This window comes from Danaus plexippus, chromosome 19, assembly GCF_018135715.1.
Source record: "Danaus plexippus chromosome 19, MEX_DaPlex, whole genome shotgun sequence".
Classification (NCBI taxonomy): domain Eukaryota; kingdom Metazoa; phylum Arthropoda; class Insecta; order Lepidoptera; family Nymphalidae; genus Danaus; species Danaus plexippus.
In genome coordinates, this window is record NC_083549.1 from 7,884,048 (window position 1) to 7,900,598 (window position 16,551).

At 36.5% G+C, this 16,551-nt stretch overlaps 1 protein-coding gene across 1 annotated transcript in view; it reads left to right on the plus strand.

The window, feature by feature from the left end:
• Positions 1 to 2,026: 2,026 nt before the first annotated feature.
• LOC116768234 (steroid receptor seven-up, isoforms B/C) overlaps positions 2,027 to 16,551 on the plus strand; it is a gene marked incomplete at its 5' end in the record, with an annotated part of 45,103 nt that continues 30,578 nt past the window's right edge. The window contains 2 exons of the mRNA XM_032658908.2: positions 2,027 to 2,312; positions 8,171 to 8,320. Coding sequence (XP_032514799.1) covers positions 2,027 to 2,312; positions 8,171 to 8,320 — 436 coding nt within the window. The remainder of the gene's footprint in view (positions 2,313 to 8,170; positions 8,321 to 16,551) is intronic.

A 16,551-nucleotide genomic window follows, 5' to 3' on the forward strand; every position in this document is an offset into this window, starting at 1 on the left:
ATATAATGAAAATAAACAATCTGAAGACAAGACAAAATAACAGACAAATATATATATATATATATATATATATAATAGACGTTATACTTATAAAAAATTCTAATGATATTAAATATTTAAGCATATAATAATTATCATATATATATATATATGTATATATATATTAATATCCTTCAAGATATGTCTGTAGCCGGTTACAGACAGACGGAGTGTACTTAAATAACACTCGCAGAATAAAAAGAGTGTCGTGAGTGATTTAGAGATATGTTTTTGTTACGTTCGAAGCTGATTGATTTATGTGTTACGAGGAACACAAACAGACGAACAAACATAATGTACTTCTCTGTTTGTCGCCTGGTAATTGAGTTTGATTGTTTGAAGCGATTCTCACTGACGAGTTTAGTTCAATTCAAACCAACAAACGTTAAGGAATTCGATACAAGTTAGTAGAATTAAAAATCAGTCATTTATATTACAAAAATGTGGTTATATATATATGAATTGTATGTCTGTAACGAACACACAGACAGCGGGGCGATCGATGAGATGAATCTCGGTGACGCATCCACCAAGAGCGGATCTTTCAGCAGATTGTTTAACTTAGAAACAGTCGGACGGTCATGGGACGTAATTACCCTCTTTATGAGATCCTTGAAATTACTAAGAAAAAAATATTTTATAATTCAACAAAAAAAAATAGATAACAATAAATTTTTATCAGTATGAAAAAAAAAACGTTCAAAAACAAATAAAAAAAAATATAAATATAAGAATAGATATATTTAAATTAAAACCCAACAAAAAAATTAGTAATTAATTTACAATCATAAAACAAACTGTTAAACATATAGCGATATATAAGAAATGTGAATAAGAGATCGTCTGGGAGTTCGTAGATGCTGAATGTAGAGCTCGTCCGTACCTGAAACACTTTCAAGAGACACTCACACAGAGGCCGAGAGGCTGTGGAGGAAGGCGGGACGACCTCTGACCCGCCTCGAGACCCCTCACCCCGGACACCGCCACAACCACGGACATATTGTAACATTAACAACGTATATTAAATAATAACAAAACAGTCTATACTATATATGTATACAGTATAGACTTGTTATAGTATAGTATAGACTTGTATAGACATATACTTAAAAAAATATATTAAAACCTTTATATGGAACTATTAAAATTTTTATTTAAAAACATTATAATTTAATTAATAATTAAATAATATTCAGATTATGATCTGTAAGAATCGTAGAGTCGTGTTAAGATAATGTTTGTGAAGCGATCTCTGATGCCTTATGCGCAGGAGTGGCGCCGCCAGTCACGCCCACTGTGACACGGAAACTACTGAGAGAGAGAGAGTGTTACACCTGATATCATACAGTGGGAAACACACTCAATGAAGAGTGACTGAGTATGGACACCAGCTGGACGTAGAACGTCTACGGCTCCAGGGTAGCGGAGGAAGTATCTGTAGAGATACGGAGCGTACGGAGAGGCTGTAGCGTCAGCAGGCACATAGGAAGGGAGACGAGAGCGGGGGCGTGCGGAGACGGGCGGACGAGGGTTGTATGTAGTGTTGGAGAGACGGACAGGTGATGGATGTGATGTAGCTTAGGTTAACACGGCATATGGTGACATACGACAGAGCATCACACGCGAGTCGGTAGGTACCTACATCCTAATGAAGTCGTACTAGACGCGCGCGTGTGTGTTTGTGTGTGTGACACATAACGTTACGAGTCGTTTCCTCTGTCTCCTCAAAAGCCGTTTCTTCAAACTGAATATAAAAATCCGTTCCACCGTCCTACTTTACCGACGGTACCGCTGAAAGATTTTCCCCCGTCGCGGTGTCGCCGGGGGTCGCGGGGGGCTGGCGGGGGTCGGCGGCGGTCGGGGGTCGGGGGTCCGGGGGGGTCGTGACGCCCTGCCCCCAGGCCACCGGGCCAATGGCGGGCCAATGGCGGGCGGCGGGCTCGACCGGCCGACCCGAGCTCAGTCGCGCCTGAACCGCGACCCTTGAACCACGCGCGCGGCCCTCGCGCGTACCGGCATCATCACGCACGGAGCGCTAGTGTACGGCGGGGTCGGAGGCCCGGGACTCTGCCCCCGGGGCCCCGACCTGCCGCCTCTGGAGTTGGGCTTCAGGAACAGCTGGAGGGAAGACGAACTGCTGCCCGCGACGCCCGCCAGCCAGGCCGCCTCCACGCAGAGCGGCTCCTCCGCCAACGACAAGGGACAGAACGTGGAGTGCGTGGTCTGCGGAGACAAGTCCTCGGGGAAACACTACGGCCAGTTCACGTGCGAGGGTATGTAGGGACAGTGAAGTGCGAGGAATTGTTACCAATTATATTACTAATACCCGGCGACAGGAGAATAGATCTCATAGCTTCATTATTGAAATAAAAATATATTCTTTTTAATTGATATACCACGATCGATTGCATTAAAAATAGTGATGTACCCACACATATATTAATATCACGAGTGTTTTATGAAATATATAAAAGTTACGACGAAGGTAAGTTATAATATAAAATGTATGACAGAGTATTATTATAATAATAATCGAGAAACAATTAGGGAGAACAAACGTCGTTAGCAAAAATATGATTCATATTAATTGATAGCGACGAAGTTACCAAAGAGGCTGTTTACAAAGATAAGGGGAGCATCGGAGCTTTATGCAAATCGACCTATTCAGGAATTATGAATTATCTTACAAGATAAATGTTAATTTATAAAAACATCGCGACACTTGAAGTAAGCCCGCCACCGCGAGGATAGACTTGATAACACATAACTAATCTATATATAACATACGTATATATTAAAATAGCAAGAATAAAAAAATGCTTCGGTTCTAAAAGACAGGTTATTTAAATCTAGGTTTAGCGAATCTAGACTTGATAAATCTAGACTTAGTTTACCGACGGTGTCGGACAACGTTTAACTGATAGAAAATAGTTTACCAAAAAAATAATTTTAATATATTTATCCCAATTGAATATAATTTTCACGCACGATCAAAATGATTTTAAATAATATTTCGTCTAGAAGTAAGTGTGATAGTAAATGTGTTAGGTGCGTATAAATTAATTACCGACGAATGAGCTTCTAAATATCAAAGCTGCCGTCCTCCGAGTCCAAATCGTTATCGATAAGGAGCGTCACGCCCGCTCGTTGCTGTAGTTATAAAGTTAAATTTTAAACAATGTTGATTTTATATTACATAACCAGTTATAATGGTAATGTCTTTAAATTGAATGGTCTATTAGAAAACTAATTCTCTCGGCTAAATCTCATGTTCGATCGGCTAATAAGCGGCTAAGTCTGTAATTTGTTGGCTAGGTAACTCTGGGAGTTGAAAGCTGTGGGAAATACGTCCCTCAATGGCCAGCTTACACGGCACTATTGTAGAGACGATTTATAAGAAAACTTTAGATTAAAATAAATTTAAAACTACATAGAATTTAATTATAACGGTTTTGCAATACAATAATATTTATGTAGTTAATTTAATAGATTTTATTTAACTTTACGGTAGCTATATTAATAAAATATTTTAAGTCACATACATTTCCTTGTTACGATAGCGGTTTACAGAATTATTATCTATAAACAGTATCTATTTAAATAATAATTGTTATAAAAACTTTATTCATCTGTATATGAAATCAATTTAAAATAATATAATCCCAACCTTAACTAATTTGAATCGGTCCCGATGACATAAATTATCTTATAATGTTTGTCCATTTTATGATTATAACTTCAATGACAGTCGTAACATAATTTTGGTACTGAAGTGTTATTTCTAAGTCTCTCCAAATCTCCTTTATATATATATAAGTGAAAGCTGTATTTTCGTATGGATATCAACCGGCGCCAACACATCACTCGCTAATTCCTCAACCTCTGATAAGGCGGCGCTCACTTCAGATCCTATTATAATATTCCTACAAATTACTTTCCGGCGCCAAATAGGTCGTGAACCCGCTATCGGAGCCCGCTGTCTCATTAATTAATGTATGCTTCTTTTTTTTGTTACAAATAACGCGTTATTTCACACTAAATCTTCGTATGAAGTAAATCACGTGGACAATAGCGTAATTCGCTATCGGAACTGGAAGTATCCCATACAGTGTACAGTGTATTTTATAAGATATAGGTACTAAATGTTTTTTCTTTAATCCATATTAATATTATCGTAATGAGCATATCGATAAAACGCATTAGTGCCGCGACCATAAACTGTTATTTTGATGTCGACAAATACACTTTATTAACTGTTGGACCTCCCGCTGCTAGGAGCACCCTTGTCGCTGTCAGTGTTTAAGGTGACTCGCTCTGGAAACTTAATTTACTTATTGCGACAAGGTTCCAAACGGACGCTGCTTTGACTTAAATGCTCGCGTTCTTGAGCGACAATAAGTGCAGTTGACACCTGCGGCTAGTGATGTACGTGTATCGATTATCTTAGATCGATAAAGGTCTTGATTGTTGACTATACCAAACTTGGCAATGAGTGTTGTATCTAAAACATCATTTAGTATATTGCGTATAATTAGATATTAGCAGGGTAGGAGTAGTTTACTAGGAAAGAATATTATCAGCTCATAATAATCTCGACGAGGATCTATTAGTCAGAAATGGTTTAGGAAATTTATTGCTAATAAAGTTTGATTGTCGATGTTAATACAGTTAGATGACATCTCTCCAATGAGTATCAAAATTGTCGATAGCATGAATGCAAATTGGCATCACATTATCAGCTCCGACCATCGACGCGGTCCAACCCTACCGCCAGCGGTCAGTCCGTGTTTAGTCCGCGGCAGTTAAGCCTATCTTTACGAGCGACTCTAAACATAAGTGTCTCTCGGAACTTATTTATTTTTATCTCATTCCACTTTTTAAATTGAAACCGTGATCGCGTGTGGCGCTCTCCGACACTAAAACTGTCAATGGACACCTAAAATGAATGAATCATCGACAGTTTAGTGAAACATCGACTTTTCTTATTACAACACTAGCTGTGGCCAGCGACTTACTTTCCTAAACTCGGCTGTCATAAGATTATTATATACGCGCAACATTTCGTGTCACTAGCGAGGATTGACAAAAATTTTCATTTGTACAACAAATTACCTGTAAAATATTTTATTCAATGCCTATAGTAGACATGTTTATTTTGTTTCTGAGATAGCGCTTCAAGTTAAATAAGTGGTTTAAAGTTCCTTACGAAACCTGTCCTAAAACATTGACTTTATTAAATAAACTAGAAAACCGTTAATTCGTTTATGAATACTAACTAAACCTAAAATTAATGCAATATTTATCGCCTCACTGTATACAATAGATTTGAATATTCTGTTCTTTATATGCACTGATATATTTCCGTCGCAGCGTTTCTGCGACACCGCCACTAGATGGAGCCTCGCGTCTCTTCCTACAGGATCTCCTCTATTACAAGTCCACATCATCAAGCTGATAATTCATTAATCTTTCTCCCGATGTAATGAAATGATTAGAGGAAGTTATCATCAATGACATCTGTAACGTATAGCGGAACGACTTCATCACAGCGTAGTTGTAGTTGTAGTTGTAGTAGTTTATAGTATATAGATTAAAAATATCGTTTGATCGGACACGACTTGCTCGTGGAGACGTTAATTAAATGAAAAAACACGTTGTTTTATACACGTTGTTTCTTTATTAAGGAAATTAATTGTTTCGAAGTAATTTAGACAATAATGACGGAGATCGTTCCGATGATTTATGATCCGTTGTAATTGAATTTATTCCATTATAGTATATTGTCTAACACTTCAAGTATACTGCTTGATTTATAATAATGTATTGTTGTATCAGTGTCTTCGGATATATCTCGAGATTTATCTCCCGTTTTAATACACATGTATAGTTGAAAAATACCCCGCTTGTTTGTGTAGCCTTACCCCAAGTGAGCATCGTCAGGTTAATAGCTTGTCATTTATAAATCTTCATAGTTCATGCATTATAGTATTAATATTTAATATACTGTTGTATATAGAACGGGAAACGCTGCGTATGTTGTGAGACGATACGAACTTGTACTAAGCATAAAGTGAGCGATGTCACAGTTTAAACATATATAAATAATAATATGAATTATAACAGATATGTGTACAAGTGTTGTATGTTTGTCTGTTTATTGTATATTTAGAAAATTAAATTTCGTCTTAACGAAATCATTCAAACTGCTCGCCGTATAATATCTATATTAGGCTTTAATCTTAGCATATATATATATATTAATAGTATGTCAGTGTCTGTGTATAATGAGGTGTCGCTGATATATAATTTTAAAGCCATTATTATAATAAATGCTTTACATTTTTACTCTGTGATTTAGAGACGTATTATTTAAATTATCAAGTAATATTAATGCGGCTTTCCGCTCGTATAATATATCGAAATATTATATGAAAAATAGATTAATTGTGTAAATGTTTAACTTGGTCAGAGCGGGTCGTCATTGTCTGTGGATAATAAGTCTACGTAACGTGGTAATCATCACAGCATCTCTCGTCGGAGATGTTCCCAGCGATGATTATTGTAAAGAGGTTTTGAATGAAAGATCGAAATACATTATTTTGATATAACTATATATATTTTTATATGAAAAAAATAAATATCTCTAATGAAGAAAGTTATATTATAACAAGTGGACATAAAAACTTAAAAAATACATACTAAAACCTTCCTCGAGAATCACGCTATCGAGTGGTGATAAGTGTTTCATAATCGGTGCAGTAGTTTTTCGGGTTATCGCGAACAGACGGACAGACAGACGCGGCGAGGGACTTTGTTTCATAATATGTATTGATTTGTCATGAAAATTATGTTATTTAAGTAAGAAACATCTTTCGTTAACTTAAATATTTATATTTTTTTTTTATTAAAATTATATGTATGTATAATACCCCTTACATTCGGCATCGCGGTACAAACAAACATAACTTTCTCATAGTTTTCCACTTAACATATTTTTATGTTACAGTTATGCCTACAACTGTTTCAACAGAATCGTAAAATTATTTATTATATAATAAATACAATCACACATAGAAATCAGAAATAAAAATACAAAAAGACAGAGAAAGTTGATATAAAATAATAGTCTAACTGATATATAAATTTAATAAATTCTTGCAATGCATGCTACTAATTTTAAAAAATATTTTTTTTTTATCTCAATTTCAAACTATTCGCCGTGAGACCGGTTTGATGAGTAACAAGTAATGTTGATCCGTCCATCCGTTACACCCTATCCGATAAACCAATAGACGACAAATAATTACAAATTAAATCAATACGATACAATATTCATGACATCGCCAATATTTCATATAACTTACGATCCACAATCAATGTTATTAGACATATTAAATATTTCCTCAACAAGAAATGCTCCATGGTTTTATGACATAAATAATTTTCATATAAATTTGTCTCCACATATTTCATTTTAATATTTTAATAAATTTCTATGCTACTGTTATACGAGTTATTAACATTCAATATTTATGTTACATATACATTATATATTCATATCTCGTTCGTGTTATAAATCAATTTTTAATATTTAAACCAGCGTTACATCGTTCTCATTAATAACTTCGTTATTGTATTATTTAAATAATATTTTTTTGTCTAATTTATAATTTAAAAATATGTATATGTAAAGGACGCGACGGCTCAGTTTCTAGGATGGCGGCAAAGTTTAGAGAGGCGCGGATTTGATGCTGCATGTAAGGGCGCTCGCACGCTTTTATGTTTCGTTGTAATAGTTTATCGGCGTCAGTCTATAACCAGCCTAACGCAAATCAGTCCTCTACTAACAATAAGTTATTCGTGGATCGTTAACATTCCTCCACCAATCACCAGCTCAACACCAGCTTCTCTCATCAGGCGACACATTATGTATAAGTTTATGTTAATAAAATAAATTTCTTAGATTATTTGTAATGATTGTCGGTGTCGGATCCGCCCACGCTCTGGATTGATTTTAATGAGACGTCGGTGAAGCGCTTTTTAATTGTTACGAGATGTCTTCGTCCGATTTAAATGGTTTGATTGTAATTAGCGTGTTTAGTGAGAGGTCTGACGTGGTGTCCTGTTTCAGGATGCAAGTCGTTCTTCAAACGTTCCGTGAGACGGAACTTGACCTACTCCTGCCGCGGTAACAGGAACTGCCCTATCGACCAGCACCACAGAAACCAGTGCCAGTACTGCCGGCTAAGGAAATGTCTCAAGATGGGGATGAGGAGAGAAGGTGAGAGCCTCAATTTATTATTAATTTCTCAATAGCATAGAATAAATCGTTCTTCACAACGGCTACTTTCCTATGTCATATTTCGTTGATATAAATCAAATATAATTCTGAATGATATTCAACATCGCAAGAATATTTATGTTAGTCTAACAACAAGTAAAAGATGAATTCCGAACAGGTTTTTAATATTGAATTAAAACCAAATTTATAATAATTAATGGCATCGAAAACGGAAGAATTAAAATTTACATAGCATAGCATCTTAATATATTATTATTAGAATATTTGAATGACAATCCCAGCGAGGAAATCGTATATTTTAATAATGAACTGAGTCACTGTTATATAAAATAATAAAAATATTACATAAACACATTCTTTAGCAATAACCCAAAAACTTTTTCTTACCGTGTAACTACCTACTAAGAATACATTTTATTTCTCTACCAACGTTAGCAACATAATCGCTTCTTAAAATTTTGCGTATTTTTGATGCAAATTATAATATTTAGTAACACCATAAAAACGTCAATATAATTATATTACATTTACAAAGTAGAATGTTGCGCGGGAGGTTCGATCTTTACCATCAATAAGAATCTTACTATTATATATAATATAAGTACATAACAGGCTTCCGACGATTATATACTTGTATATATGTTTAACGGACAATTTGTTAGTCCTAACAAAAAGCCGTTCCAACTTAATTAATGACATAGATAATCATATGCAGGTATTTGCTAGACTTTTGAAGGGCAGTCCGAGTAACTAATGGAGGTCTAGTCACTCTAACTGGGGATCATTAGGACGTGTATTAGACGCGTTATTGTTTAATGACAGGCCACTGATTGATGTTGTTTATAATTGGTTTCGTACTGATTGGTCAGAAATTAAATTTGTCGGATGCCATTGTGCCAGTGACCATTGTGTTTGACATATTCGTGCTTTGTTGTTCTTCGTCTATGCGAGTTTTTTGTCTACCTACAACTATATTATCTAGACGCTAGAATAGCGGTCACAACTTTGTTGAAATTACAAAGAACTGAGAAACATTTTGTTATATAATTGTATACTTTTTAAGTCGGCAACAGTTCTTGAAATGTCTTTTTTTATGGAATAATGACATGTTCGTGTTGTCCTACAAAATAGTGTTGGACTATACGAACATAAATGATATTTATAACTTAATAACAACAGAAAAATACACTTAGTATTATTTATAACTATATAATGTAGCAAGTTTAGCCAGGATTTAACAAATACCTTATATTCTATAAGGCACTGGGCGCACGTGAGCATAATATGACCGGCCGGGTCAACGATACAAGCAAGTGGTCTGCACGATATCATCCGTGTTTATAATTTTCTAAGAGTAAACTCTCTGTTTTATTAACAAAACTATCTGAAGTTCAAGCCCTATCATTTGTAATCGGACGTAGCTAATGTTAATCAAGCCACGAATATAATGACGTTGAACGTACAAGTTTTTTCCCTTCCTCCTGATAACCCAGCTACCGGAAAGGTCGACTAACCTGCTCTCAATCCAACCCTTGAACCCCCTTCCAACCCTCGCCCAATATTTTGTCCACCAAACGATTTGTTTGCTGTCAACAAACAATGAAAAGGTGCAAGAGGTCTAGTTTTTTATACGAGATTAACTGTTAATAAAGAAGTAAAAAAAACGCGATCTTTTGTAGTGCCGTAATCGTCTTAAACATCAGTATCAGAGATGCAGTGAGATTACATTTCCTTTGTCGTGTTTTTTCTTGTTTCGAATGGTGTTATATAAAACGTTTTAGCGGTTGAAGGGTACCATCGGCGAGGCTACCGACGCCTTGATAATGCGATCTGTTACAGATATACTTCTCATGTCAAGTGGTCATCCTTTCATTGCCACACTAATGTCATCATCTCGAAATAATGGTGGAATAAACTGTCATTGTTTTTGTATTCTATATAATTGCGAGTTTTATTTAAAACTGTAAGCCACACTAACTGATTGCCAGACAACGTATTGATTAACGACGTACATTACCGACCGGTTTTTGTTAATAAGTGCATAAATTTCGTTACAAAGAGTGCCGAGTTCGTTTTCGGGTGTAACTCGCGATGTGCACAAAGACGCCTTTTGTCTGCCGCATCAATCACTCCCTTCGTTGTTTGTTATACCTTAATAAGTTATTGTATCTGACCGGTCGTTTAGAAAGATTTTTGCTATCATCCTACCCTCGAGGGGAGTGAATTCAATTTTTATTCAAATTAAGCCATTTTTGCGCTTTTTATATATACTTTATGTATAATAATTCTTAAAGTATTTATACATTTCCTATCTTCTTTATACATTGTAATATCCTTCTCTTTAAGCCATTTCTAATTCAAAGTGAACTTAATTTTGACTATTATATTATATTGTCTAACAATATCTGAACTTAACATTTAACTGATCTCTAATACGTCGACTTTGTGTTTCAATCGGGCCGCGTTCATATATCCGTCATTTTTACAACGGAAACTATGAACAATACTGTCTTTGTAGAACCCACGAGACTTGTCAAAAACATCATGCCTCCTAAGCTGTTCCCAGGGGCTGCAAATTATGGCAATGTTTGCTTCGGTTATTATTTTTTTGAATGGCAAAGCGCCTTGCATACGCCTATGTCAGACAATGGCGACGTCAAAAGGATCAGTATAGCGTTCTGAGGAGGGTGTCAATTTGCGTCTTGAACCAGGTGGGGTCATTGTTGTTCGACTGACCGTAACATTTGCCTGTTTACATTAGACTAGACGAGTCACAAAACATTTAAGTCGTGAGAAACTCCCGAACATAACTGACCACTACAAATTAATAAATCCGACCGAGAAGTGGATGAGATTAATTTAACAGGGTAATCGACTCTAAGATCAGTGGCGGGATTTGGAATTACGAGGAAAGCGAGTCGGTATGCCCACTACGGCGAGTAAGAGATATTATCGTTTCTTGTGAGCATAATAACAGTGACATGTTTCGTACGATGCTGCAGGGCCGCTCGTTATGGTCCAAATTCTGGGAAAACTTAGCCTCACTATCCGCGTCTGACATTAAGATAAAATCACCTACGTGCCGACGCGTTCCCACGGCCGTCGCGAAAAACCCCCGACTCCGGCTAGTGGACAACCCTAGACGGGATCGATCGAAGACATTAATTAAAAAGGATGAAATAATAGTCCGGTTCCGATTGTTTATGGTGTATGGTCAAGCGTCCGACCCCCAGGACCTGCCGATACTGGTTCCGGGCGTCGTAAGCTAATTATGTTTCCGCACATTTTGTCCGACGATTTGCATGTGAATTTGGGGCTCGAGTACAATAGGAACGTCGCTAATCTGTCGGCGAAAGGTCTCCGTCCATCGTGTGTAGACTCGTACCCTCGCCTCAATGGACTGTTAGAAACATGATAGTTTGGACTATAAACATTGAATACGGTGTGAATGGTTAATAAATATCGGGTTTCATGTGATTCCGCTGCGGTGTAACAAATTACAAACCATCAACACTAACTCGCTATAAAATAACGCCACTAATGGTCCTAACAAAATTTTAATACACATATATTCTCTTTCATCTTCCCTGTTTTAATACACTGACACGTTTTCATATAATCTAACGTTAATATCGAACCGAGGCCATAGCGCGGGATATATTCGTCTGTATTCGGTGAAGTCATTCCTGACACCTCGTAAAATCCGGAGCGAAATGGAATCAGAAAAGGAAGTAAAGTGTAAAAATCATTTGTGTCGGATTAAAAAAGGAGCTAGCAAACGAGCGTGAGATATACAACACTATCAATCACCTCGTGATTTATATTGGTAGGGATGATGTATCGCTGGACCCCGACCGGTGAGAGCATTCGATAATTAACTTTTAAAATTTGACGTACGCCTTCATCCAGCCAGATTAACGAATAAAACTAGCCATTAAGAATAGTCCGCCGGCTCGCGAATATATTTCGTATAATCATTATGTAAATCGTCATTATGCAAGATACGAGACCATCTCGGTGCAGAATGAGCCGGTGTTTTAAGCTTGCACTAAACCTGTTACCTCGGTATGCGGATGCGGATGTCTTTCGTTTATTTGATCAACAATTCGGAGATTCGCTGCTCGTGTTGCATAAGACTGACCACGGCCCGTAACCGTTCAGATCTTATCTGCTTTTGAATGGGAAATTGTGATATTTGTCGAAACCATACATCAATCGGAATGTTCCGAGACACCATGCAGCATGTTATGGCACGTCAAAATATTCACCTACAGGGGGTTATTTGAATGGTCGTTCCACTTGCCAGGACGAGAATCGAAGGTGGACCCCCGCGGTGCGGTCGGCGTGCACCTAACGAACCAGAGAGGTGATTTATTAGAGCGGTCTCCACTCTCCTAGTCTAATACCTTCACGACGTGTGATGTTCTCTCGGATTCCACTCTTCATTCGTTTGATATTAGACTTTATTGCTTATTTTTATTGGACCTCTGAATTAAACCGTTCAGATGTCTCTGAATTATTATTAATCTTAATGTCAATATTATCATTTTGCGCTGTAGGATCATTAAGTGGTTGGAACTGTTTAACTCACTATTACATAGCTGTATCGGTGATCGTTTCCGATATAATTTCCTGTGGACGTAGTTTTCTATCTGTGAACACTACACCATATAATCTGGTGTATCCGAGCGAGTAATGCACAGTTTGTATGTATATTGGTTACTACGCTAGTAGTCGCAACTCACAAACCTGTTTCTCTGGTCGTGCCCTCTGTACCGCGATGTACTATAAATTATATTCGTATATAGTCCTTATAGTTTCACTTTACATTTTAAACTTCTCATATCGAATAAAATAGAATTGGAAAGTCTATAATCTTAGATTAAGTATATTTCGGGGCTATTCGTATTAGGGTTATTGAACTCTACATTACATATGAGCAATAAGCGCCAGCATATCACGGGACATTTCCCTAATCACCAATAAATTAATAAACAAAGTCGTGTGTACTGTACGTGTAGATTAAAATTCATTGGGCAATCCGGCGCGGGCGTCTCCGAGTGTTATCAGTACGATAGCCGTGTTTTAAATTAAGCCTAGCGTTGGTATTCAGCTAGCGTCGATCTCTGTCAGTCTGTCCGTCATTACGTGAATCATCCTAACATGAGGTTTCGTGAGGTTACAGTTTAGTGTAGCGGTCCGGCCGCGGTCCAGGCTAGAGCTGGATGGAGGTCATCTTCTCTGTCTCACGTGGAGCGCACCGTGACCCCGCAACTAATCACATATCTTTGTTATGATTATCGCTCGCTCATAGCATGTGGTCACTGACTCTCACAGCTTTTATCTCATACGAAGATTGCACGATTTCCGACATAACTTCAAACTGCTATAGTTTTCGTGATCCGTCTCTTTATAGGTCTAGCTGGGTAATATTGTTCTAGACGCGGTAACCTCGACTTCTGAATATGTTTTATGCTAAGTGTATAAGTGTGTAGTGACTAGCCACCTGTGTCCGGCCCTGACATAAATCTTCCGCGATGTCTAATAATTCGATAATTGCTCGGACGCAGTGGACGCCAGCGCGGAATGCGCCGCGGCACGCGCTCGATCGCTTTATTACACGTATTAGCATATTTTCTAAGAATTTTATCTTTTTCGATAAATCTAATTACCAGATCTGGTAGTGTTCTGCGTCTTCCGGTTCCACTAATGCCTTTCAGATATGCAGCACGAGGTGGGCGGTTTTTTTTTGTTACTTTCTACATTTAAATTGATCGTTTAGAATTAACGTATTCGGTGGAGACTTATCGGTACTCCGCCGTCTGACGTTGTTCCTACAGACGTCTCATTAGTCAATGCCTCACGTTTCGTAACTATGCTTTCTACATTACGATCGATACCTCAATATCCTCGCCGAGGTGTTATCGAGTGAGAGAGAATTTTAATGATATCAATACGAAGCGTTCAAAGAAAAGACGGACGACACAACGTTTCTCGCTGCGCTTGTTGCCGTCGCGTGCGCGTTTGATATATAACACACATTAATATAGGATTATCAGCTAGAGGCGAGGTGGAGGAACGAACCAAACGTATGGAACGGTACTTAAACATATCTTAAAACTTATACGTTCCATCTATAGACTCGCTCTAAGGAGTGAAGGCGACGGAATTGTTAGTCGACTTAAATAATTGGACCGCTTTGCGATACTTCATAAAATGTGATCTTGTTATAATGAACGTTTTCTGGTAATCCTTGAGTAGATACGGTATTAAAATACCAAACAGTCAGTCTTTTCCTCGATTTAACTAAGCGTTCTGTATTCTTAGTCCAAGTTTCTACCGTCTCACTACATACAAAGGGTTTCACGTTTCCCACTCAATTATCTACGTTAATACTATTATATGCGATGATTTATAAATGAGGAACTGTTGACGCTCCGTCTGCAGTGACGAGGCTGAGTAAGAATAATCAGTTATATATAATTGTGGTCAGTTTAACATAATTTTAAAGTTACTGAATTAAATTTTTACGATTCCATGGTAATTGCAAGTGATATATTGAAATACATCACTTTAAAATAAACAGGCACGAATTTAGTTCGGTAGACATTAAAGTTATTACACCCGATCCAATTTAAGTGACAATCACCTGTACAAAGCTTTTGATTATAGCTCGCGTTGTTGGAAAAACATCTCGGATACCTTGTAATTATGTATATATTACAAGACAAGTATTTGTCAGTTTTCATCATACCATCCACGTACATACAATGTATAACAATTTATTATTAACCACACAATAATCCAGGAACGTTTACAACTTCATAATTTTTTGCTCTATTTAAATCGTTTCTACAAACGTAATTATGTAGTTATAAAGAAAATGCACGATATTTAATTGTTATTAAATGACACAGACAGAAAAAACATTAACATATGTAAACACTGGTTTGTTAACAACTTGTATATAAGCTTTGAATGTTATGCTGTATCGGTTCTATGTTAATAGTTGTGTTTTAATACGAGATCGTTAAGCCGAGATTACAGCGGCCTAGATCGGAAATCCTTGCTGACAATTAGGTGACGACGTGAAGGTAGTTTAAAATAACGGAAGATTTGTATCGATAAAAAAGTATGATCTATAAAAAAATGGCTTTTTATATATAATTTTCATACATTAGATGCAAGCCAAATAATTAACAATGCTTTTAAAATGCAAGCGTTAAGTTTGTGTAGTCTTAAACATGTCAATATAACTAACCTTAAAAAAGAAACACTCATAGTTGTAATCTTAAGGAAGTGTCGAATTAAATCATTTTACATCAAACGTAAGAAAATGAGCGTAATTGTAATAATAGTGATGACCGCTGGGAACTAGGAGATGGAAAATAAAAATGCGGTAGCGACGAGCACACAAGGGTTACAAACAATATAAATATATATATATATTGTTTGAGAATTAGTATCAGTTAGAATATATGAGAAAAATATATAATAAAAAGAAGTATTTAATATACTATATAACTTGTAGGTAATTATATTTAGTGTTACATTGTTATCGTAAAAAACTTTTCTCGACGAAATTACAGCGGCATCGATAGATCTCTGAAACGTAACGACAGACTGCCTCCACGGACAAATCCGTGTCAAGAACATTATCGGACTTACATTAATTCGGACCCTAATAACTGTACATAAAATACATTTTACAACGAAGCGTTTAGATGAAATATATCACCTTTTACGCGGGCGGAATATTTACTTAGACGCCAATGAAATATGACCTCTAACATTATAGACATAGGATACACAAAATTAATAGCGAGTAGACAGTTAGAACATTTACAAACGTATATAGGTTAAGCGTGCACAGATTATAAAAATACTTTTGCAATTTTATTTAAAAAACGGATGTGACGTCATAAACATGAAAATAAAATGGTCATATCGTTGTAGAAAATAAAAAATCGACGTCATTGCGACACTGATACGTAAAAAGATATATAAAAATAAAAAAGACATACAAATACAAAAAATGATATTAAATAATTAAATCTTTTATATCATTACGTGTCTCGATTCCGTATTTTTTTCTCTCGCGATAATTCTTTATATCATTTAAAGAATTCCATCAAAGATAAAACCAGCATTAAACAGCTATTATGTAAGAAGGAATGTCGTATTTTGTAATGTTGCTACTATTATTACGA